This window comes from Rhincodon typus, chromosome 40, assembly GCF_021869965.1.
Source record: "Rhincodon typus isolate 14 chromosome 40, sRhiTyp1.1, whole genome shotgun sequence".
Taxonomy (NCBI): Eukaryota; Metazoa; Chordata; class Chondrichthyes; order Orectolobiformes; family Rhincodontidae; genus Rhincodon; species Rhincodon typus.
In genome coordinates, this window is record NC_063371.1 from 6,639,129 (window position 1) to 6,662,187 (window position 23,059).

General features: G+C 42.6%; 2 protein-coding genes and 1 long non-coding RNA gene across 8 annotated transcripts in view; 1 reads left to right on the forward strand and 2 right to left on the reverse strand.

The window, feature by feature from the left end:
• Positions 1-23,059, reverse strand: part of polm (polymerase (DNA directed), mu) — a 225,292-nt gene that overhangs the window by 20,956 nt on the left and 181,277 nt on the right. For 2 of the 5 annotated variants that reach the window (XM_048618609.1, XM_048618607.1), the window contains exons 1-2: positions 4,916-5,570; positions 4,354-4,565 (exon numbers count right to left, since the gene is read on the reverse strand). The exons of 2 other annotated variants lie outside the window; for them this stretch is intronic. In XM_048618609.1, coding sequence (XP_048474566.1) covers positions 4,354-4,565; positions 4,916-4,963 — 260 coding nt within the window. In that variant the 5' untranslated portion in view covers positions 4,964-5,570. Of the gene's footprint in view, positions 1-4,353; positions 4,566-4,915; positions 5,571-23,059 lie in introns of those variants that run through there. One more of the 5 variants, XM_048618608.1, reaches the window with a different exon arrangement.
• On the reverse strand, positions 9,145-11,582 carry LOC125487349. The gene is made up of 2 exons (XR_007265835.1): positions 11,266-11,582; positions 9,145-9,938 (listed from the first exon to the last, which is right to left on the reverse strand). It is a non-coding gene; the product is annotated as an uncharacterized LOC125487349 (long non-coding RNA).
• The window catches only part of gnsb (glucosamine (N-acetyl)-6-sulfatase (Sanfilippo disease IIID), b), a 39,645-nt gene continuing 28,223 nt past the window's right edge, over positions 11,638-23,059 (forward strand). The window contains exon 1 of one of the 2 annotated variants that reach the window (XM_048618613.1): positions 11,638-11,942. In XM_048618613.1, the coding sequence (XP_048474570.1) occupies positions 11,829-11,942 (114 nt within the window). In that variant the 5' untranslated portion in view covers positions 11,638-11,828. The remainder of the gene's footprint in view (positions 11,943-23,059) is intronic. The other variant, XM_048618614.1, reaches the window with a different exon arrangement.

Sequence of the window (23,059 nt, forward strand, 5' to 3'; positions counted from 1 at the left end):
CCAGCGCCTGTTTCAAAATCTCATTCCACATTCCACTATTCCTAAATTACTGCCAGCTCCTGTTTCAAAATCTCATTTTCATTTTCCTGAACCTTACGTCTAAAATTTCCTGCAGTTCTGTTTGCCTGCTCAGATCCCAAGGTTAACCAGATGACTGCCACTTGAACCACCCTATTATTCTGTAATCATTTGTAAACTGTGTCTAAATGTCAACATTATGCAGTTGTTCATTAAAGCACAGACAGCCTTGAAACCTTGCAGTTCTTTTAAAAACAGCCATTTTGGTCTCCAAGTTTTTTTTATTTCATCCAATATCAACATCTTCTCTTTAACCATCCGAACACTGGAAACAGATTGGATCTACCTATTCTGCCCCATTCCTTGAAAAAAATTCTGTTGAGTAATCCCTGAAAATCTTGCAGTCAGGAAATGGTTCCAATTTTAGAAGTCTTTTATTTGTATTTTATTTCATCCTATCAAGCAGCACAGTAAGGTTCTCTGCCCAATTTACATTTTGTTCCAACATACTTCCAAACATATGCAGCCCAAACTGTCCATAGTACGCTGCCAGTGGTCTTCCTAAAACTCACTATTCAACTCGTTTCTTACTTCTTGCCATGTGACAAGCCTCTTCTGTAAATTTGGTCAATTACATACAAATGCCCCTACTCTTAAACAACAGACAGCCTTCCTCCATTCAAAGTGTAAATGTAACTTTTTTTTTAAATGAAATTGCTATACCTGCTGATATGTTTAATCTGGTTTTAATCCCTCCATCGATTATTTCAAATTTTGGAATGTGGCAGAGGGATTAATCTTGATTTTTAATGGTGTACATGTTTACAGCTTTATTTGGTTTGGATTTGGAAGCACATCACCGATCATTTGCAGTCACTGTGTCAAAATCACTGAACCCACTCCACATGATACAGTTGTATGGTTGTCCTGAAGTCACTTACAATGAATGGTTCAATAAAGAGGCTCAAGATCACAACCTTTTAACAGTGCAACTGGGGATAAGCAATAAATTCAGCCCTTTCCAGCGCATCTACATCCACTGAACCAAGAAGAAAACTTTTCGAACTGCTTTTCAAAAATTCAGCTGTTGATCTTCAATCCTATATTCTCAACATCACTTTCCACTTTGGTGCAGAGTCATCGTCATCAACTTCTACGTTCCATCTTACTTCTGTACTGGCAGTTCATCGTCTTCTCAAGGGCAATAAGCAACACGCAATAAATGCTGACCCGGCTCGTGACACTCACGTCCCACAAACAGAGAAAAAGAGTTCTATTTGGACCTGCAATCTCAACATGTTACAGTCACCACTCCCACGATGCTCGGCCCACTTTTGTCTCCTGTCACTAAGTTATTTTGATCTATGCTCATAAGTCATGTACATATTTTCTTGTTAACACTCCAATGTGCAATTAAAATCTTAAACAATAATTGTTCATCTCCATGTTCTGTCAACAGATTTCCTGTTCCTTTTTCTTCCCTTAGTGTGCAATCTGTTATCCAACTTCATTGCTAACTTCAATTTATTTCTTGTTTTTAATCTTGACTCACATGGACACAAAAAACTGTCCAGTATCAATCAGTCTTCTTGAACAATATGTTTTCCAAATGATCTCTGTTGCCACTTGTCTTTGCTTATTTTATGTTACTCAAGAAAATATTAGAATACATTCCATTTACTTCTACTTTCTAAACTCACCCAGATTTCACAAAATTTTATTAATCTGTGGAAATTTACATGCTGCTGTGACACAATGAATTCCCACCTGCAGACTGCATTGACGAGAAGCACTGCAGCAATTCAGGAAGTGGTTGCACAGCACTCCTTAAAATGCAACCACTGTTGCCTCTTAGGGCTACAGCAGCAGATTCTAGAGTTTATCATCATCTCCGTTGTTTAACAGTCTCCATTCATTCGGACTTGGACAGTCATTGTCATGATCGGATGGTTTCTAGGACAAAATCCTGGACAGGGTAACCTGCCTCCTGACAGCACCTTCAAGGATAATTTGGGATGGATGAAGAATGCCAGTCCAACAACGATGTTAACATCCTACCTAAGATCAGGGCTGAGCAGGCATGAGCTTCGTGACCTCCAGACTACACTCAGAAACACACATGGCACTTTGAGAGACCCAGCAATACACTGAAACAACTGTACAAGTTCAGGCACATTTGCCAAGGCTTAAAGGAGCATTGCTGCAACTACAGTTTGTTGCCTCCCTGGTGCCAGGATCAGGAAACTATGTTGAAATAAATGACACAAACCAGTTAAAAGTTAAGGTGCGGAGGAAATTTCAGAAAACTGATTCAAGAACGGGATCTTAAAAAGTAGCATTGTCTAGATTCTTCCCAGTTTACAGCTAGAAAAGTGGGACAGCAGAGGGAGCTTCAGGTTCCTGGCACAGCAGCAAGGACCTGTACAAACTCAAGAACAGACAGGATTTGGCAGGAGAGAACTTGTGTTTGGCCACAGCTGGAGTAATGTTTGCAATTCTGGTCACCACTCTAAAGGAAGGATGTGACCGCTCTTAAGGGAGGAAGGATGAGACTGTTCTGAAAGGACTGAAGAGGAGATTCACCAGGATGGTGCCTGGAATGGACCATTTAGCTGGAAAGAGAGGCTGGTTGTTTTCTTCAGAGCAGAGAAGATTGAGGGAGGACCTGATAGAGGTGATTGAGATTGTAAGGGACATGGACAGGGTGAATAGAAAGCAGCTGTTTCCCCTCAGTCCAAGTGTCAAGAACAAGGGGGGGCACACTTTTCAAGTGAAATTCAGGAGGTTAAGAGGGGATGTGAGGAAAAGTCTTGTGGGGGAAAAACCCAGTGTGTTGGGAGTCTGGAATGCACTGCCTGGGAGGATAGTTGAGGTGGGGCACCTCACAACATTTAATAAGTGCATGGATGAGCACTTGAAGGGTCAATTCAGTGCAGGAGAGTGGGAGACAAGTGTCGTTCAGAGTGTATTTTTGGCAGTATGGATTGAAAGGAATGAAAGGCCTCTTCCGTACGTGACAATTCTTGGATACTGCTGTCAAGTCGGCAAAGTGTCCTGTCTGTCACACAAGTAAGTAACGTGGTTTATTGATTGTAGTGCTGCTGCAATTCCAGGTATATAATCTGTACATGCCAAAGAAATGGGTGGATTGTATCAGACAGCATGGCCCCTTTTTGAAACAAACAAGGATACTGACTGTCCTCACGAGCCATCGCAACTGTGTCCAGTGTTATATGTGACTCTGCAAATGGAAACAATTTGCCACAAACGACACCGACAACTAATTCGGTATGGTCAGTCAAGGTTCACAGCATGACTCACATGCACGTACCAGAAGCTACACAGATGAATACACAGGACCCTGTTCTTTGCAGACCCCAAGAACAGCGACATGCACTGCAACTGTTCCATTGCAATAGAATAGGTCACAGCCGCTCACTGGTTCTTTTCTCAGGGCAATGCCCACATCAAACTGAGTCAACCTGCCCATTTTAAAATTGAAACAAAGACTGGCTGTGAATTGTCAGTCAACATTATCCAAAGCCTGCTTCACGGCAACTCAACTCTCAATCAAGAGACCAATTGCCAACCCATCACACTCTTGCCCATGCAATTTCCATTTTGGTTTTCACCTTCGATATGTCATCTTACAAACTATCATGATGACTGCATGGTGAAAAGTTTTGACAATTTTTTTAAGCAACTGAAGTTTAATACTACCAACTAATATTTAATAATGATAATAGTAAGAGCTCACAGGGAGTATTCAAGAGGGCAATGACAATGATTTACACAGAAACAATGTGCAGGATTTTAGGGGAAAGCACAGGAAAATGGTACTAAATCACTGTGCTCATTTGGAGAGCCAGAATGGCCTCCTACCAAAATAAGTTAAATGGCTTCTTTCCACATGCTAGCAGTGCTAGGCAACACTTGATGACAATTCATGGGATATATCCAAGTTATGTCAAACTCACGGTGAGGATGGTTTAAAAGATGACGAAGCAGTGGTTAGCATTATTACCTCACAGCACCAAGGATTTTGGTTTGATTCCAGTCTTGGCTGACTGTCTGTGGGGAGTCTGCATGTTCTCTCCGTGTGTGTGTGGGTCTCTGCCAGGTGCACCGTTTTCCTCCCACTGTCCAAAGGTGTGCAGTAGTTTGGCCACAGTAATTATGGGATTATGGGAATAGGGTGAAAAGGTGGCTCTGGGTGGGATGCTCTTCAGAGGGTTGGTGCAGACCTGATGGGCCAAATGGCTTCTATCTGCACTGTAGGGATTCTACAATCAGTCATCAAACCTTTGGTGCAATGCATAGCTCCAGCTCACACACCTCATCCGCTCTTCCACTCGAAACCCCTTTTTCCGAGCAAGCTGTGTGAGAAAGCTTCTCCTGCTCGAGCCCATTTTCCTCTCCACCAAAAATATGCCAACTTCAGAGAACTTTGCCACTGTGAGGGGACCATCTCCGGCCCGAGAGTGAGAGGCACCAGGAAGACCTGGATCTTTCCGCTTCTTCTTCCGAGGCAGCAAGGCCATGCTGAGCTGGGAAAGGGACAAGAAGCAACACGGTCAAACGTGAGAGAGAAAAGACTGGCAGTCCCCAGTGAAATGCACCACATGTAACTTTCAAGACCCTGTTTCCATTGCTGCTGGGACAGTGATGGTCGCGGCCATTGCCTCAGCAGGTCACTTAGCTTCAGGAGTGTTGCTGTTGCCAGCTTGTGACAACCAGAAAACCCAGACACAGAGAGAGAGACAGACACAGATACAGACATACAAAAACACACAAGCAAAACCGAGGGAGCCCTCCCTAGAAGCTGAAAGCTGCTGCATTTTAAGCCTGACAAAAATGGGAGACATTGTAAATGAAGTAACTGAACGGTTGAGCGCACCCACACTGCAACACAGGAAGCCTTTTTTCCAGCCAAACCAAGCGTCATTTACAATCGCTCCACCGGCTGAACCGCGGAAGTGGCTCACGCCCGGCGCTCAGGCGCGTGCTCGTGTCCGGGGAGACGGGACCGGCAGCGACACGGAGCACTCACCCTCTGCCTCCTCCTTCAACAACCCAGTCTACTCAACAGTGCAAACAATCCGATTCCACCCAGCAAAACATTATCATAAACGTCTATCAACTCGGTCTGCAACATTGAGGCAACTTCAACACCCGACACTCTCTGGATGCATTCAAGGTTTTCCACAAGTGAACTATTCTGAACCCCACATGAATGCAAAAACGAAATGAGACTTTTGCTGACAATCCAACAAAGTAAAATCAACTCCAAAGCAGCCCTGTTTGAGAGGCACCTCTTTTGCCAACAAAAATGTCTATAACCATCAACAGGAACTTTCATTGCTTCACAACATGACTTATGGCCATTGCTTCGGTTCGCTCGATAGTAGGGTTCTTCTGCCAAGCAACACAAAGTGTCCACGATTACAGCATGTGTGGTCGTACATCGGCTACTCCTCAGTACAAAGCAAAAACCGATTCAAAGTAAATGGTGTTAACTGAATGTAAATGTTGGAGTTGGTGATCCAATGTAAATGCTGCCTTTGCCCTTCTCAGTGGTGATAGTCATGGTTTTAGAAGGTAACATGGAAGAATCTTTGGTGAGTTGCTCAAATGCATCTTGTAGACAGTACGCACTGCTGCTACTGAGCATCGGTCATGAAAGGAGTAGATGTTTGTGGATGTGGTGCCAATCAAGCGGGCTGCTTTGTCCTGGATGGTATCCAATTCCTTAAATGTTATTGAAGCTGCACCTATCCAGGCAAGTGGGGAGTATTCCATCACACTCCTGACTTGTGCCTTTTAGACGGTGGACAGGTTTTGGGGAGTTAAGTGGTGAGTTACTCACCGCAGTATTCCTAGCCTCTGATCTGCTGTTGTAGCCGCTGCGTTTATGTGGTGAGTCCAACAGAGTTTCTGCTAAATGGTAACCCCCAGGATGTTGACAGTGGGGGATTCAGTAATGGTAACGTCATTGAATGTCAAGAGATGGTGGTTAGATTGTCTCTTGCTGGAGATGGTCATTGCCTGGCATTTGTGTGGCGCAAATGTTACTTGCCACTTGTCAGCCCAAGTCTGGATATTGTCCTGATCTTGTGGTATTTGAGCATGAATTGCTTCAGCAACTAAAGAGTCATGAATGGTGCTGAACATTGTGCAATCATTCGCAAACAAACCCACTTCTGATCTTCTGATCTGACGATGGAGCAACTGAAGATGGTTTGGCTGAAGGACATTTTTGTTCAACTCAACGGAGGGTTTCTTTCCAGGAGGCCCAAGTACACTTTTTATTGTGCAATCATCATTAAAAACTCAGCACATTAACTTTCCACCATGACCCTGTAGTGCCGCTCTCATCCGATATTAGCCCAATGTTCCCGCTCACCAAATCTACTCACCACTGCCGGGATTTCTGCACCCAATTCCCTCCAAAGCCGGTGCTTTCCTATTCTGACAGGTGCACGCAACTTCTTCCATGCTCTCAATCACCCCAACCCCCCGCTTTATTAATCCTGCATGGCTTCTGAAAATTCTCAGTTACTTGGGACATCTCATCATCTTTCCCACACCTGCACCAGCACTCACAACTGTGTACCCACTTTTATCTCAATTAATCCTATTCTGTCTCATAACAGCTGAATACAGCCTACAGCAGGGCTCAAAGAGCCACGTCTAATGGCAGGGTGCCCAATATTTGACTGAGAGTCACAGAAATGTCCAGCATGGAAATAGGTCCCTCACTCCAACTTGTCCATGCCAATCAGATATCCTAAATTAATCTATGCCCATTTACTAGTATTTGGCCCATATCCCTCTAAACCCTTCCTATTCATGTACCCATCCAGATGCCTTTTAAATGTAGTTACTGCAGCAGGCTCTACCACCTCCTCTGGCAGCACATTCCATACACACACCACCCTCTGCATGAAAATGTTGCCCCTTAAGTCCCTCTCATGTTAAACCATTTCCCTCTAGTTTTAGACTCCCCCACCCTGGGAAAGGACCTTGGCAATTCGCCCCATCATGCCCCTCATGATTTTATAAACCTCAATAAGATCACCCCTCATCCTTTGATGCTCCAGGGAAAATAGCACCAGCCTATTCAGCCTCTCCCTCTGGCTCAGACCCTCCAAACCTGGCAATATCCTTCCTATACTGAATCCTTTCAAGCATCTTAACATCTTTCCTATAACGGGGAGACCAGAATTGAAAGCAGTGTTCCAAAAGTGGCCTAACCAATATCCTGTACAGCCACAATATGATCTCCCAACTCCTATACTCAATGCACTGACCAATAAAGGCAAACATACCAAATGCCTTCTTTGCTATCCTGTCCATGTGCAACTCCGCTTTCAAAGAACTATGAACCTGGGCACCAAGGTCTCTTTGTTCAGCAACACTCCCCAGGACCTTACCATTAAGTGGAAAGTCCTGCCCTGATTTGCCTTTCCAAAATGCAGCACATAACATTTACCTAAGTTAAACTCCATCTGCCACTCCTCAGCCCATTTGCCCATCTGAACAAGGTCCTGTTGTACTCTGAATTAACCTTCTTCACTATCCACCACGCCACCAATTTTGGTGTCATTTGCAAACTTACTAACAATACCTCCTGCATTCATATCCAAATCATTCATATAAATGACAAAAAGCAGTGGACCCAGCACTGATCCTTGCCGCACACTGCTGGTCACAGGCCTCTGGTCCAAACAGCAACCCTCCACCACCATCCTCTGTCATCTATCTTTGAGCCAGTTCTGTATCCATGGATTCCATGTGATCTAATCTTGCTAACCAGTCAATCATGAAACACCTTGTTGAACGCCTTACTGAAGTTCATATAAATCACATCCATCGCTCTTTCATCAATCTTCTTCATTACTTCTTCACTCATTCCACCGAGAAGGAAAAAATCCATGACCCTGATTTCCCCAAGTAACTAACAGATAGCAGAAGCTGCCCTGGACTTTATGCCCTAGGACCTGTTCACTTAGGATGACTCCCTTTTCATTTGGAGACAAAGGGGTATCCTTGCAGTACATGCAGTGTGTTTGCTATGTGTAAAGTTGGCACAGATTGCAGTTTTGAGAATCACATAGTACTGTTTGTAAAATGACATGTTATCCCTTTGACTGATGACTGACAATCTTGACAAACTGCCTGGCTTTTTGTCCGTGATAATCTAAAACACAGCTGAGGGGACAAAGCTATGAAAAACAATACAGCATAAAGCAAGGTAGAGATGCTGTGAGCATCAGATTAGCATAAGATGAATGAGGGCTGAGAGCAAGTGAGATGTTCCTGCACCAGTCCATGAGCTGGGTGACTGTCTCTGTCAGCAGTGTCCTTGCAGTAACATTACAAAGAGAGATACCAGTGCACAGCAAAGTGTAGGACTGTGTTGCATGTGGATCAGAGATGTCCATGGTGATGCAGAGAATCTTATACTTGTTAGTTATCAATATCCATGGATTTGGGGTGTGTATAGCTGCTGGCAGGGAGCACGTGCTGAGATCTTATTGCCAGGTGTCTAGAATGAAGGACCGCAGGAGCAAGCTGCTAGATACCTGCTCTGAGTTTCATGTCAGGAGTTTTCATGTCTAGTTTCTATCAGTGAATGGGAGAATGGGAGGCTGCATATTAATGAGGTGACATTAGGCAGGAATGAAGGTGATAATGAGCAATAATTTCCATTAATAATCCTCTCACTGTCCAGAATCTCATGTTTGGGACTTGACTGGAAAATGAGATTTGTCAGTCTCGAAGCTGAGAAATGCTTCTCTCAACATCTTATATCGTTCTTCCAATTTTCACTGCAGCCCCATGTCATTCAGGTCTTGGGAAGATTCCATCCTTAGATTTTGAGTGGAAGGAGTCTGGGCTTATAATTCTGGACAAAGTACAATTTTGTTTCATATTTTTCTTCCTTCAGTTTTTGTAAAAATATTGATGTTTTTGGAATACAGTTCCATGGGTTGCATAAACTCAGCCTCCATTTATGGCATTTCTAAGTAGTTAGTCATCATGGTTGAGGCCAACTAAAAAGCTTGAGCATCCTGTGTTCCCCAGGATCTACACAGTTTCAAGCATGACTCACTGAGTAGTGAATCTGAGCTAAGCTTTATTTCCTCGCTATTCCAAATCAATAATCAATGAGTTGTTAATTTTAAATTTGAAACAGGTACATTTTGGTAAGCAAAGGGATATGGGTCCAATGGAAGTACATAAGCTACAGATCAGCCATGACCTCATCGAATGTTGAACTGGCTCGAGGGGATGAATGGCCTCCTTCTCTTCCCATGTTCCAATATTAAAATCTTCCAGCTGCCTGAAATGAGCTAGTAAAGTCTGGACACTCACTTTGAGACATTCTGATATGCATGATTGAGCACTGCACGGGTCACTGGAATTGTATACGAAGCCACAATTAAAGCAAGGCCGTAAAAATGTATTTGGATGTCTCAAAATAATTTCTATTCTATAGACCAAATAGTGACAAAAGGTAAAACAAGATTAGGGTGGGGTGACTCACAGGCACAGAGTTGACGGAACTCGTGAAAACAAGAAGGGAAGTGGTGAAGAGAACGAAACTTTGCACAGACTTTGAGACGCTAAAGGCATATTGGCTGACAATACAATTTTAGGCATTAACAACACGGAAGGACACCATTCAGCCCATCATGTCTATTTGACTTAAAGGTAGTTGTAACCTCATCCCACTTTCCAGTTCTTAGTCTGTAGCTTTTTTAGGTTACGGCATTTTCACCTAACCATGATCAAAGTCTCTGCTTCTGATGACCTTTCAGACATTAAATCCATCCCCCCCACCATTCTCTGAAGAAAGACCTTGTTCCTCAAATTCCCTCCAGTCCTTCTGAGATCACTGGTCCCAAGTTATCGATCTGTAAGTGTACAGAAACATAGAAATGGGTCACTTAGTTGCTTACTGAGACCTGTAGCCTAAATATTTTATCCCATATTCATTCAATGTTTGGATAACAAAAATGTATAAATCTTCAAATTGAAATTCAGAACTGATATTGTTTCGATGCCATATGCTGTTTTTTAATGATACTTATTCTGTATCAAAGAGGCCTCTTCTGGAATTCTGTGTTCAGTTCTGCTCACCCTTTAAATGGAAGGATATTGTGAAGCTGAAGAGGTTCAGAAAACATTTAGCAGGATGTTGCCAGGAATGGAAGGTTTGAGTTATAAGGAGAGGCTGGATAGGCTCCGGCTTCTTTTCACTGAAGCATAGCAGGTTGAGGGGTGACCTTATAAAGACTGAAAAATCATGAGGAGTATAGACAAGGTGAATGATACTTGTGTTTTATCTCAGGTGGGGGACCAAGACTAAGTGGCATATTTTCAAGGTGAGAGGGAAAAATTTAAAAAAGATATGCGGGGCAGTTTTTTTTACACAGAGATTGGCTCCTGCATGAAATGAACTTCCAGATGAAGTAGTGAATGTGGGTATGGTAACAATGTTTAAAAGACATTTAGCTAAGTACATGTCTAAGCAATGTTTGGAAGCATATGGGTCAAGCTCAGGCAGGTGGGACAAGTTGGGTTTGTGATTATGGTGCGCATGGAGTGGTTGGACCCAAGGATCTGTTTCAGTGCTGTGTGACTATTATTTTTCTCAACAAACAGATTCTTGCTGTCCTTCTTAAACAATATAATTCTCTGGCACCCTGCTTAAACAGACAGTATTAGAAGATGCTAAGAGCATCTGCAAATTCCTGCTTGCTTCTTTTAGAAATCTGGTCTAGACTGCATCCCCTATGAGTGGAGAGTGACAACCAGTGAGAGAAAAGGAGAGTGCCTTCAACAAGACAAAAACCTAGATGAGATCATGAACTTGGGGAAGAGGGAACTGAAAAATAAGTTGAGAGATGTCGTCATTAGCTCAGTAGCGGTCCGCTTCAGGCCTCGACAACGCAAAATGTTGGACAGGTGAGGATGAGGGCTGCGGTATTTTGAATTGTATTGGAGTCATGTGTTGAGTTTGGAAGTTTTACAATTGAAGATTATTGCACGCGTAGGGAAGGGAGGTTCTGAGGAAGGATCACCGGACCCAAAACATTAACTCTTTTTTTTCCATCACAGATGCTGCCAGACCTGCTGAACTTTTCCGGCGACTTTGTTTTTGTAGGGAAGGGATAGGGACGAGTCTGAACCACTGCCATGGTGGGAGATGTTGTTGACACAAAGGTTAAATATATTTACTTCCATCGTGTGGAAGAAATGTTCCTTTGAAACCAAAACGTGTGGCTAAAAAGGTGTCACTCTTGGGGGTTGGATTGATATCTGTCGGTCGTCAGATATTTCATGTCCACCGAGAGCAATAAGTTAAAGACCAGTCTGACTTTTTATGTTGGTTATCTCTGTTTGGATTTATTTCCGTTTTTTTTAAAGAAAAAAGTGAATTTAAAATGGCAACCAGTCCAGCCAAGAGAGTTTCAGAATCTCTCAAGTGAAAAACACAGTTCACACACCGAAGGCGAGCCCTGCCCTACGAACCGAGCACGCCAACTGGTCATTTCAGAAAGATATTGAGAGACTGACATTTTAGTGGGCCGGCTGATTGGCTGCGGGCTTTGTCTGTTCACTCCACCTCCTGCTGTTCCCGTCCCACTTGGAGGGGGAGGGAACCAGGAAGCGACAGCTGCTCGAAACTTGCCGTGTGAGACGGCGGGGGGGATTCCTCTCCCCCCAAACCCCCGGCAAGACAATCCCGACCCACACACCGAGCCATCCCCACTTGCTTCTCTTCCGACCGACACAACATCATGAAGTTGGTCGCACTTTTATTCCTGATCGTGTCCTTTCGTTTCGGACACTGTAAAAGACGGAATATCGTGCTCGTACTAACAGACGATCAAGACATCGAGCTCCAAGGAATGGTAAGTCTCAGATGGACTGGTCGATGTAACTTGTATTTTAGTTCTCTCCCAGTTTTGTTGAAATCTAACAAGTGTTTCAGCTGTGCCGGACAGAGATGTGTGTTCACATCCAGTCCATTGAACTTCTCCCCGGACGGATTGTCATTGTGAAGAGCTGGGTAGCTCTTGTCCCATACAGCGGACCACTGTTTAGACTTATAACTCCATTGCCATGTTTTTTTTTTATGGTTTAGATGAGACAGTACAAAAGTTTGGAGATAACAGAGTGTGGAGTCGGAGGAACACAGCAGGCCAGGCAGCATCACAACAGCAGGAAAGCTGACCCTTAAGGGTTCCGACCCGAAATGTCAACTTTCTGTGATGCTGCCTGGCCTGTTGTGTTCCTCCGGCTCCACACTGTGTTACGTCAGACTCCAGCATCGGCAGTTCTTACTATCTGATAAAAAATTGGAAACTTTTGAAACGAGTAATAGTCTTTCACAAAGTCATAGCTTACGCAGCATGGAAAGAGGCCCTTTTGGTCGATTTTGACCGAGCAGATCATCAAACATCCATCCATTCTCAGTCCACTTTCCAGCACCTGCCCCGTTGCGTCGTATTCTACGGGATTTCAATGGACCACCTGAATACTTGTTCAAGGTCTTGAGGCTTCCCACCTCTGCACCCTTTTCAGGCAGTGAGTTCTAGTTACCCACAACTGTCTGGTGAAAAACATTTTTCCTCAAATCCCCTCTAAACCTTAGCTTAAAACTGTGCCCCCTAATTATTGACCCCTCCACAAAGGGAAAATGTTTCTCCCTATCACCCTGTCTAAACCCTGCATAACTCTGCACAACTCAGTCAGGTCCCCACTCGGCCCTGTCTGCTTTGAGGAAAACAACCCCAGCTCTTCCATTGCTGAACCACTCCAGCCCAGATACAATCCACTTCACCTTCCCTGCAACCAACATAGAGGTATAGAGTCATACAGCATGGAAAAAGACCCTTCGGTCCAATTCTTTCATGTTGACCATGTTCCCAAACTAAAATAGTCCCACCTGCCTGTGCTGGGCCCACATTCCTCCAAACATTTGTTGTTCATGTAGTTATCCAAATGTCTTTTAAATGTGGAAACTGCACCTGCATCCACCACTTCCTCTGGCAGTTCATTCCAATACAAACCACTCTCTGTGTAAACAAGTTATCCCTCATGTCCTTTTTAAAACTTTCTCCTCTCCCTTTAAAAATATGCCCCCTAGTTTTGAATCCCCTGCCCGAGGGAAAAGACCCTTGCTATTCACGTTGTCTATACCCCTCATGATTTTATAAACCCCTCAGCGTCCTATGCTCCAGTGAAAAAAATCCTGGCCTATCTAGCCTTTTTTAAAAATAACTTACACCCTCCATTCCCAGCAACATTCCGGTAATTTTTTTCTGAACCCTCTCCAAACACATGGTTCCTAGCATATGGTGACCAGAACTGCATGGTTCTTCAAATATAGTGACCTGAACTGAGATGCATGAATCACAATAAACTAGCATCCAAGTTCAGCAGGTAATTGGAAAAACAAATTAAATGTTTGTCTTTATTTCAAAGAGAATGGAATATAAAAATAAGGAGGTTTCTTGGTTTATCCCTCCCACCTTTCCTGAATAATGGTGCAGCCTGGGATACACGTTATCTGGGCGTGGAGATGTATTCACTTTCAAACCTGCTAAAACCACTACGACCTCCTTCATCTCAATGCTCATTTACTCATGTATATCACAGTTCCCCTCTCTGAACTGTGTACCTTCATTGTCCTTCTCTATAGTGAATACACATGCAAAGTACCACTTAAATTCTCAACTATGTCTTCCAGTTCTACACACCAATTGCTACTTTGGTCTCAAATGGGCCTTGCTGTTTGTCTCTTGCCCCAATATACTTATAAAATGCCTTTGCATTTCCCTTAATGTTAGCCACCAGTCTTTTTTCATACCCTCTCTTCGCTCTCCTAATTGCTTTTTGCAGTAACCCGTTACAGTTTCTCAAGCCTTAAAAGTCATCTGCTGTTTTCAACCCTCGGTATCTGTTGAAACTTTCTTTTTTAAACTTTGCCAATTCTGTAAATCCCTTGATATCCAGGATTCTCTGGACTTGTCGGTGCCACCCATTTCCTTTCCCAGAACCTGATTGCCCTGAATTCTCACTATTAGAGTCTTTTTGAGTGTCACCTGGCTGTCAGCTGAAAATTAGCATCTGAAACATCAAACAACATGGTTGTTAACATAAAGTGTTTGCTTTTATTTAAGTTCTCCGACATTTGTGATGGTTTTCATTAATTAATGCAGTTGACTGATGCCCAACTAAATGGTGGACAAATAATTTTTCTTTGGATATCTGTGGGATGATGAGGGAAAAATGAACAAGAAAACAACATACACAAACACGACAACAAAGCAAAACACTTTATCTGTCAACTAGAACATTTTTTTTTCAAAAAATGTGTGTGGTCAAATTTACTCGAAAAGCACTGCTCATTCTCAGTTGGGCTGAGACTTTCGAGAATGACTGAAGCAACCTGTGTCTGTTGCCAGAATCACCAATGTCTTCAAAAAGGTGATGTGATGCACAGTGTTCTTCACACATCTTCATGTGGTTCCACAATGTCATTTCCCTCACGCTTTACCCATGGTGTGTCGCATAGAGAAGAAAATTATACGTGTGGGGAATCTGCACTGTGTGGAACCAAAATGTAATTTTTTTTGTAAAAATTTCTTGAGTATGTTGTTGTCCATTTTAAATGAAGTGATTTTTACCAGGCTCTGAAATGATGGTCCTGCCTGTAAAAACAAGCTCGCCAAGCAATGTCAATATTGCCATTGCAGTTCTTAAAACTCTCTGGTTCAAGTTGCTAGAAGTAGTGAATACCTTCCAGAAGTGAATATGTTGTACTCCAATGAAAAACGTTCAGTTTTGGGCTTGAAGGGTCGAGCTTTGAATGATATTATCAATAGTTCCTGCTCAATCCTGAAACTACATAATTACTGTTAATTGAAATGACTTTTTTCAGTTACTTACTGAGCAATAAACACCAAGAATGCTGTCAATGGAACATCAGAGTGTGAAAACAATTTACTTTGCGAGATATCAAAGTGGCCTTGTGACTTTTATGTGCTGAAGACCAGTCGCTATATGAGTCACTGTTACTTGCAAGTTTATTCACTTCCTATTTTGTAGCTTCATAAGCTTTTCCATTAAGTGTTGGAAACCATTTCTAATTTTGGGAGAATATTTGCTGCTGAAGTGAGTTCAATTTTGCTTTTATCCCTGAGAAGACACACTTGTTGACTTTACTTCGTTTATAGTCTGAAGCTTAGGAGTCATAGAAACACTTGATCACAACTCTGGCATTTCAGTGCTGTGTTGAATGTGAGATGTGATGTCTCCTGGATGAAACATTAGAACAAGACATAAAGGCACATTACTGCAGGTACTACCAGAAGAAATAGCAACAGGAGTAGGCTGTTCAGCCCCGTAAGCCTGCTGTACCGTTCAATACGATCATGGCTGATCTGACACTCCTCACATCCACTTTCCTGCTCTTTGTTTGTAACCCTTGATTCCCCCACTGATCCTCCACTTATCTCAGCCTTAAATATCTCCAAGGACTCAGTGGTGAGGAGTTTCAATGACTCACACATTTTGAGAGAAGAAATTCTTCCTCATCTCCGTTTTATCTTAATTCCCCTTTATTCTGAGACTATACCCTCCATCTTAGATACTCCCTTGAAGGGAAACGTCCTGTCAGCATTTACCCTGTTAAGCCTGTAATATTCCTATACTGGAAATCTAAAACAAACACAGAATGCTGGAGAAAGTCTGGTAGCATCTGCGGACAAAGAAACAGAATTCAAGTCTGGTATGACTCCCCTTCAGAACTTAAAGAAGGGACACTGCTTATTGAGATGTCATGAAAGACCATTTTGATATTACCAGTAAGATCTCCGAATACCCCAGTTGACTTTTAATATCCAAAATTAACCATAAAAAATTGAGAAACATCAGCTTTGGAAACTTTGAGACAATGCAACCCGTGATGCATTTCAAATATTCCAAATCATGTGATGAAGGACTATATTCACACGATTTAGGACTGGACATCTCAATGAGAAAATAACTATGTGAATGTACCATAGTTAACATGGAATAACTAAGCTTGGGACAAAATGGGCAATGCTCCTCTCAAAAAAAAAGCACAGTTTATGTGATGAGTGGGTAAAGATCTTATACGAGCACAAAGGTGGAAGATTTGCCTCTCATTTGGGAGATTTTTTTGTACACAGCTTTATGTTGGAATAGAGAGTTTAATTCTCGGCACCAATGTTCTTGTATCTTTTTCAGCTGAAATACTTCACAAAATGACATCTTTCATTCATCCTTACTGCAACTATTATTAAATTGCATCCCTACACGATTATCGCTTTGCATTTCTTCTGACACCTCAGAGTTGTGCTATCCACAAGACCACATCTTGTCACTCTAAACATTCAGTTGATTTCTCACAGACGCTACATTCGATCTAAAATAGGCAAGAGCTGAACCCATCATCACCTCAATTGATGATGAGCGTGATAACAATTTAGCCATGTTGATAGCTATGGGTGAACCAATGACAGAATGAGAATGTTAACTATTTTTCAGAAGATTACTTGCCAGCCTTGTGGCCAAGTACTGCATACAGTCTTCATTTGCAAGTGAGAAGTTCTTCGCTGATAAGGCTCATCTTATCCGAGGATTCAATTATTTTGTAATCTATCATCCCTGCTGTTGTGTAAACCTCCTGCAGTCTGCCCTCGCTCTTAATTGCATTCCTCAGTGATTGTGCTGTGGCTCAAGAAGTTTTACTGAAGCTTCCTTGTCAGTTTTGTAACAGCAGTCATTGCAGAACTTAACACCTGTCAACAATCAAAATGAATACAATAAACTGAGAAAATAGCACTCTTTTGGTGCATTGGGACCATCTGTTCCTCTGAACCAGGAGGTCTGGGTTCAAGGTCCACCTGTTCCAGAGGTGTGTCATAACATCCTTGAATAGGATAATTCAATAATATCTAGACTGAGCAAAGGTACGCATTGTCCACTAAGTGTCGATGCCTTGAGAGAGAGAGAGAGTGCGAGGTGGGCACCACAGAGTTTTGAATGCTGTAACTCCCCTTCCAACCCCATTTTGATTAAATCCCCTCCCTCTCTCCCTCCCCTTTGATGATGTGCATTGACTTTTTTGCATGTAAATTAATCAATTGGAAAATAGAGGTGATTTACTGGTGGTGGTTAATAGATGAAATATACCATGGGTGATCTGAACATAGAATATAGAACAGTACAGCACAGTACAGGCCCTTCAGCCCACAATGTTGTGCCAACCTATTATCCGACTAAGATCAATCTACCCTGCATACCCTACATTTTATTATCCCCCATATGGTGACGGAAAAGAAAACATTTAGTTTTGTCTAAGAGCACTTCTGGGGATTGTGACTCAGAAATGGGAAACACGACTTCAAAAATCAAAAACCATACATTGACATGCTTTTGTACTCTGTGCCTTGATCTCCATGTTCATTATTACTGGGTATTCACCTACCTCACAGACAAGGGTTGGAAAGTGCTTCAGATATTTACACAGGGTGTTGAATATTTGAGGGAGATGTTCTGAAATACTGTCCTTACCAGATTAATGTTTTAAGTAGAAAAACTGCAGCTTCTTTAGAAATAAACAGCCTGACATATGTGATCTTAAACATTAAATTTGGTTGCCAGGGCTTCTCTGCTGCAGTTGTAGTGTCCCAACCTCTTGGTCAGAAGATCTGAGTTCATGTCTCAGTTGCTCCAGAGATGTGACAAAACACCTCTGAACAGATTCATGTTGAAAATATATCTGAGATGTAAGACCCAGAAATCAAGTGTCAGAACTAACTTGGTTCTCAAGAAGCTACTTGACACAACTTTAATGACAGCAAACTCTGCATTCAAACAGGAAATGGAAGGAAACTGTGCTGCTTATTCAGCAACTACTCACTCAATGTGGATTCTCACTTCAGGTTTACGTTTGGTTGAAAAGGAAACTGATTTTTTTTATCCTCTTTACTTCTTTGACCTCTTAGAATCCCATGTTATTTTTCCCCTTCTCTCTCTTTCAGCACACGAATTTACACTTAACTTAATTCTGTAATATGTGCTTTAAGTTCCTTAGATTCTGCACGCCTCAGCAAATATTCTGTGCCCGAAACGTCAGCTTTCCTGCTCCTCTGATGCTGCTTGGCCTGCTGTGTTCATCCAGCTCTACACCTTGCTATCTCTACTGAGGGACAGAGTTGCTTACACGTCCCAGATACCCAAGATGCGAGACGGCTTGCTAGAATAGATTGCGTTATCATTGCACTGTCCCAACAAAGTCTACAAAAAATCTGTCAGCAAGAGTAAGCACAATGATCCCCCGATCACAAAATCCAGGTTCTTATTTTAATACTGTTCCCCCATTTGACAGGAACGTAAGCTTGGAAAGACTTGACAACTGAGCCGCACAAGTCTATTCTGCTTTTTACTTCAATCGTACATGAGCTCAACATCATAAATCCCTGGGTACCATAGCTACCAATTATCATACACCGTAATCTTGTCAGGTATTTTACAGTTTTACTTCTCTTAACAAAATCCTGCCACAACACAAAAAAGGGTTATAACTGAATTGCATATTGCAGTCTATTGGAGAACCACATGGGATAATTGCCTTTAAATCTTTGTCCTCTGGTTACTGACTTGCATGTCTGCCAATATCATGTCTCTTCATTCTGTCAAACTTTTGACAATTTTGAACACCAAAGTCAAGTAATTGTTTTTCTTCCTAAGAACAGCCAGCTTCTATCCTCTCTTCATCTCTTCATGTTACATTGCTGAGGCCTAATTAGTGGACAAAAGACTCTACTTGAAGCCTAACCACCGATTACACATGTGACTTGACTTGAAGGAGCAATGTTCTGTTCAGAATGTAAAAGTTAACAAGATGAATTATTGCAGTCAGTTTTAGCAGAGTCTTTGTTCGCTAACCTCCAAAGGTGATCTCATGGAATCTGTCTCTCTCCTCCTTCCAGAGGTAAAACCACAACTCTATTGTGAAGTGATGGTGGCTATACGTCATCCAAGACAAAAGCAGAATGTAAGAGCTGAATTTCAGAGGTGACATGAGAACGACTGCCTTTGACATGAAGTTCTTGTTAACTGAATGGGCCAGAGGGTCAAGAAATCCTTTGAAAACTGAAGTCAAGGGGAATAGGGTGACATGAGCTCTACTGACTGGAATCACACTGAACACATATCAAGATGGTTCTGGTTGTTGGAGCCAGATATCTTATACTAAGAATCTCATTTCAGAAGTTCCTCAGAATAGTGTCCTAGGCCCAACTATTTTCAGCGACTTGATCAAAGATTATCCTTCCATGCTTCAAATGGGGGATGTAACAGTAGTCACAATTTTTCAAAGCTCCATCCTAAAGCTGTTCAGATACAGCAATATCTGGACAACATTCAGGTTTGGGCTGATCAGTAACAAGTGATATTTCTGCCAGACAAGTGCCAGGCAATCCCCTTCTAACTAAAGATCATCTAACCAACTTCACTTGACAGTCAACTGGATTACACTCATTGAATGTTCCATTAACATAATACAAGATGTAAAGATAGTGACTACAGCAAAGAAGGTCAAAGACTGGGAATTTTGTGGCAAGTGGAATCATGAAATCACAGAATCCCTACAATACAGATCGAGGCCATGTTATGGAAATCATCAAACGATGCACAGCATCCCTAAAGTGCGGAAAGAGGCCATTCAGCCCATCAAGACTGCACCAATCCTTCAAAGTGCATCGCACCCAAACCCACACACCCCGTCACCCTATCCCCGTAACCCTGCAGTTACCATGACAAATTTGCCTGCACATCTTTTGGCTCAAAGGTCGAAGACAGAGGGTGGTGGGAGTGGAGGGGTGCTTTTCACACTGGATGCCTGTCACCAGTGGTTTGCCACAAGGATCAGTGCTGGGTCCACTGCTTTTTGTCATTTATATAAATGATTTGGATGCGAACAGCGGTATGCTTCATCACTTTCCAAATGACACCAAAATTGGAGGTGTGGTGTACAGTGATGAAGGTTACCTCAGTCCAATGGGACCTTGATCAGAATGGCCAATGGGCTGAGGAGTGGCAGATGGAGTTTCATTTAGATAAATGTGAGGTGCTGCATTTTGGAAAGGCAAATCAAGGCAGGACTTATATACTTAATGCTAAGGTCTTGGGGAGTGTTGTTGAACAAAAAGACCTTGGAGCGCAGGTTCATAGTTCGTTGAAAGTGGAGTCACAGGTAGATAGGATAGTGAAGAAGGTGTCTGGTATGCTTGTCTTTATTGGTCAGTGCATTGAATATAGGCATTGGGAGGTCATGTTGCAGCTGTACAGGATATTAGTTAGGCCACTTTGCGTCAGTGCATTGAATATAAGTGTCAGGAGATCATGTTGTGGCTGGAGAGGATGTTGGTTAGGCCACTTTTGGAATACTGCATGCAGTTCTGGTCTCCCTGCTATAGGAAGGATGTTGTGAAGCTTGAAGGGGATCAGAAAAGATTTACCAGGATGTTGCCAGGGCTGGAGGTTTTGAGCTATAAGGAGAAGATGAACAGGCCGGGACTATTTTCCCTGGAGTGTTGGAGGCTGAGATGACCTTAAAGAGGTTTATAAAATCATGAGGGGCGTGGATAGGATAAATAGACAACGTACTTTCCCCAGGGTATGGGAGTCCAAAACTAGAGGGCATAGGTTTAAGGTGAGAGGGGAAAAATGAAAAAGGGACCTAAGCGGCAACCTTTTAATGCAGAAGGTGGTGCATGTATGGAACGAGCTGCCAGAAGAACTGGTGGACCCTGGTACAATTACAACATTTATGTGCATATGAATAGAAACAGTTTGGCAGGATATGGGCCAAATGCTGGCAAATGGGACTAGATTTATTTAAGATATCTGGTCAGCAAGGATGAGATGGACCGAAGGGTCTGTTTCCATGCTTTACATCTTTATGACTATCTTTGGACTGTGGGAGGAAACTGGGGCCTCTGGCGGAAACCCATACAGACATGGAGAAGTTGCAAACTCCAAACAGTTACCCAAGGTTGGGAATTAAACCCGAGTCCGTGGTGCTGTGAGGCAGCAGTGTGAGCCACAGAACCACCATGCTGTCCCAGCATCTCTCCTCCTGGCTTCCCAAAACTTGTCCATCACCTACAAGACTGGATGGTTGGAGTTTCAACAACATTCAGGGAGCTCAACACAAATTAGCACAAATCAGCTTGCTTGACAGGCACTTGATCAATTACCTGGAACATAGACTCCTTCTCCCACCAGCATTGTGGCCGTATTGCATTCCATCTCCAACATGCAGTGCAGTAAATTGCTAACGCCCCTTCAACAGCAATTTCAAAACCAGTGACCTCTGCCACTGAGAAAGACATGACTAAAGACAATGGGAATGCTATTAGCTGCAAGTTCCCCTCCAACCCACACACCATCCTGACTTGAAACTATATCATTGTTCCTTCATGGTCACTGGGTCAAAATCCTGGAACTCCCTTTGGAACAGCAGTGTATGTACCAACGTCACATGAACAGCAACAGTTCAGGAAGAGGGTTCACCACCACCTCTGCCACCTGTAGGCCAATTGGAAATGGGCCACAAGTGCTGGCCTTTCCATTGACATTCACATCCCAACATAGGATTTCTTCAAAAGCAGTAGAAAAAACAGATCACAGACTCTTGCTTCTTGCGAAGTTTGAAAATGTGACATTTGAAGAGCCGCACAATCACTGATATTTTATGGTTGCTATGTTTCTAATCTCAAGAGATTACAGAGTAAATTCTTTATTCTGCTGTTTCATCACAGGCAAAAACAACTTATCCCATTTATTTGCTGAACTTTCAAGGTTTCTCATATTATAGTGGAGTATTATGTTCAGATTTGAAGTTACTTTTGACTTTGTCCTTGTGCAGTCAATATCAGGCTGAAGATTACATTAGAGGTTTTTAGCAAGGGCAAAGACTGACGTGATGCTTCCTCAGCACACAGTGAACCTATTTGCTGTGCAGTGGCGGCAACTTGTGAAAACAGGTCACTTTTTAAAAGGGCAGGTGAGTATACGTTACTGAGATTTGCAGATTGGATTATTTAAGTCCATCTTTCTTGCAGCAAATTAAATGATGAAGGTGAAGTTGCCAATTCATTTCTGTTGTGTATGGGAGATGACCTGATGGGCTAAATAGCCTTGCTTAGAATCTGGTGCAACAGGATATGCTGGCTCAAAGTCAGTCCTGGATGCTTGAGGTTTTTCCCAATGTCTGGAATGCAGTTGTTTTTTTCTGTTCAGGGCTATTTCTTGAAACTATTGATGCAATCAAGTGACAGCATTTTCTGTATTTTCATAAGTGTAGTCACACAGATTTGCCTTTCTTCTCTTCCTTCATTTTAAGTATGGTGCTCCATATGAGTCCTTTTTTTTTTGTCAGATGTTGGCAGTGCAGCATCTTGAGACTCTTGGACTGGTTGGAACTCTCCTCATTGCTCCCAAGTGTTTCAAATCTTCGGGAGGTTGTTTTATTTCTGTGCAAGATTTGAGCATCCCTGGCTAAGCCAGCATTTGTTGCCAATATCTACTTGCCCTTGAGAAGGTGGTGTTGAGCTGCATCTTGGAGCTACTGTAATTCTTGGGCATGTAGGCATCGCCAACATATTGATGGGAACAGAGTTCCAGGATTTTGAACCAGTGAAAGTATGGCAAGAGGTTAGAATGGTGCATGGTTTGGAGGGGCAGCTTCAGGTTCCTATTCATCTGCTGTTTGGCAAGTGCCAGTAGAGGAATGCGGGTGAGTTATTCCAGTGCATTTTGTCAATAATATACACTGCTTCCACCTTGTGTTTATGCTGAATGGAATGAATGTTGAAGGTGATGGTTGTGGTGCCAATGAAACAGGCTGTTTTGTGCTGAATGGATCAAGTTTCTTTCGTGTTGTTGGAGCTGTACTCATCCAGGCAAGTGAGGTGTATTCCATCAG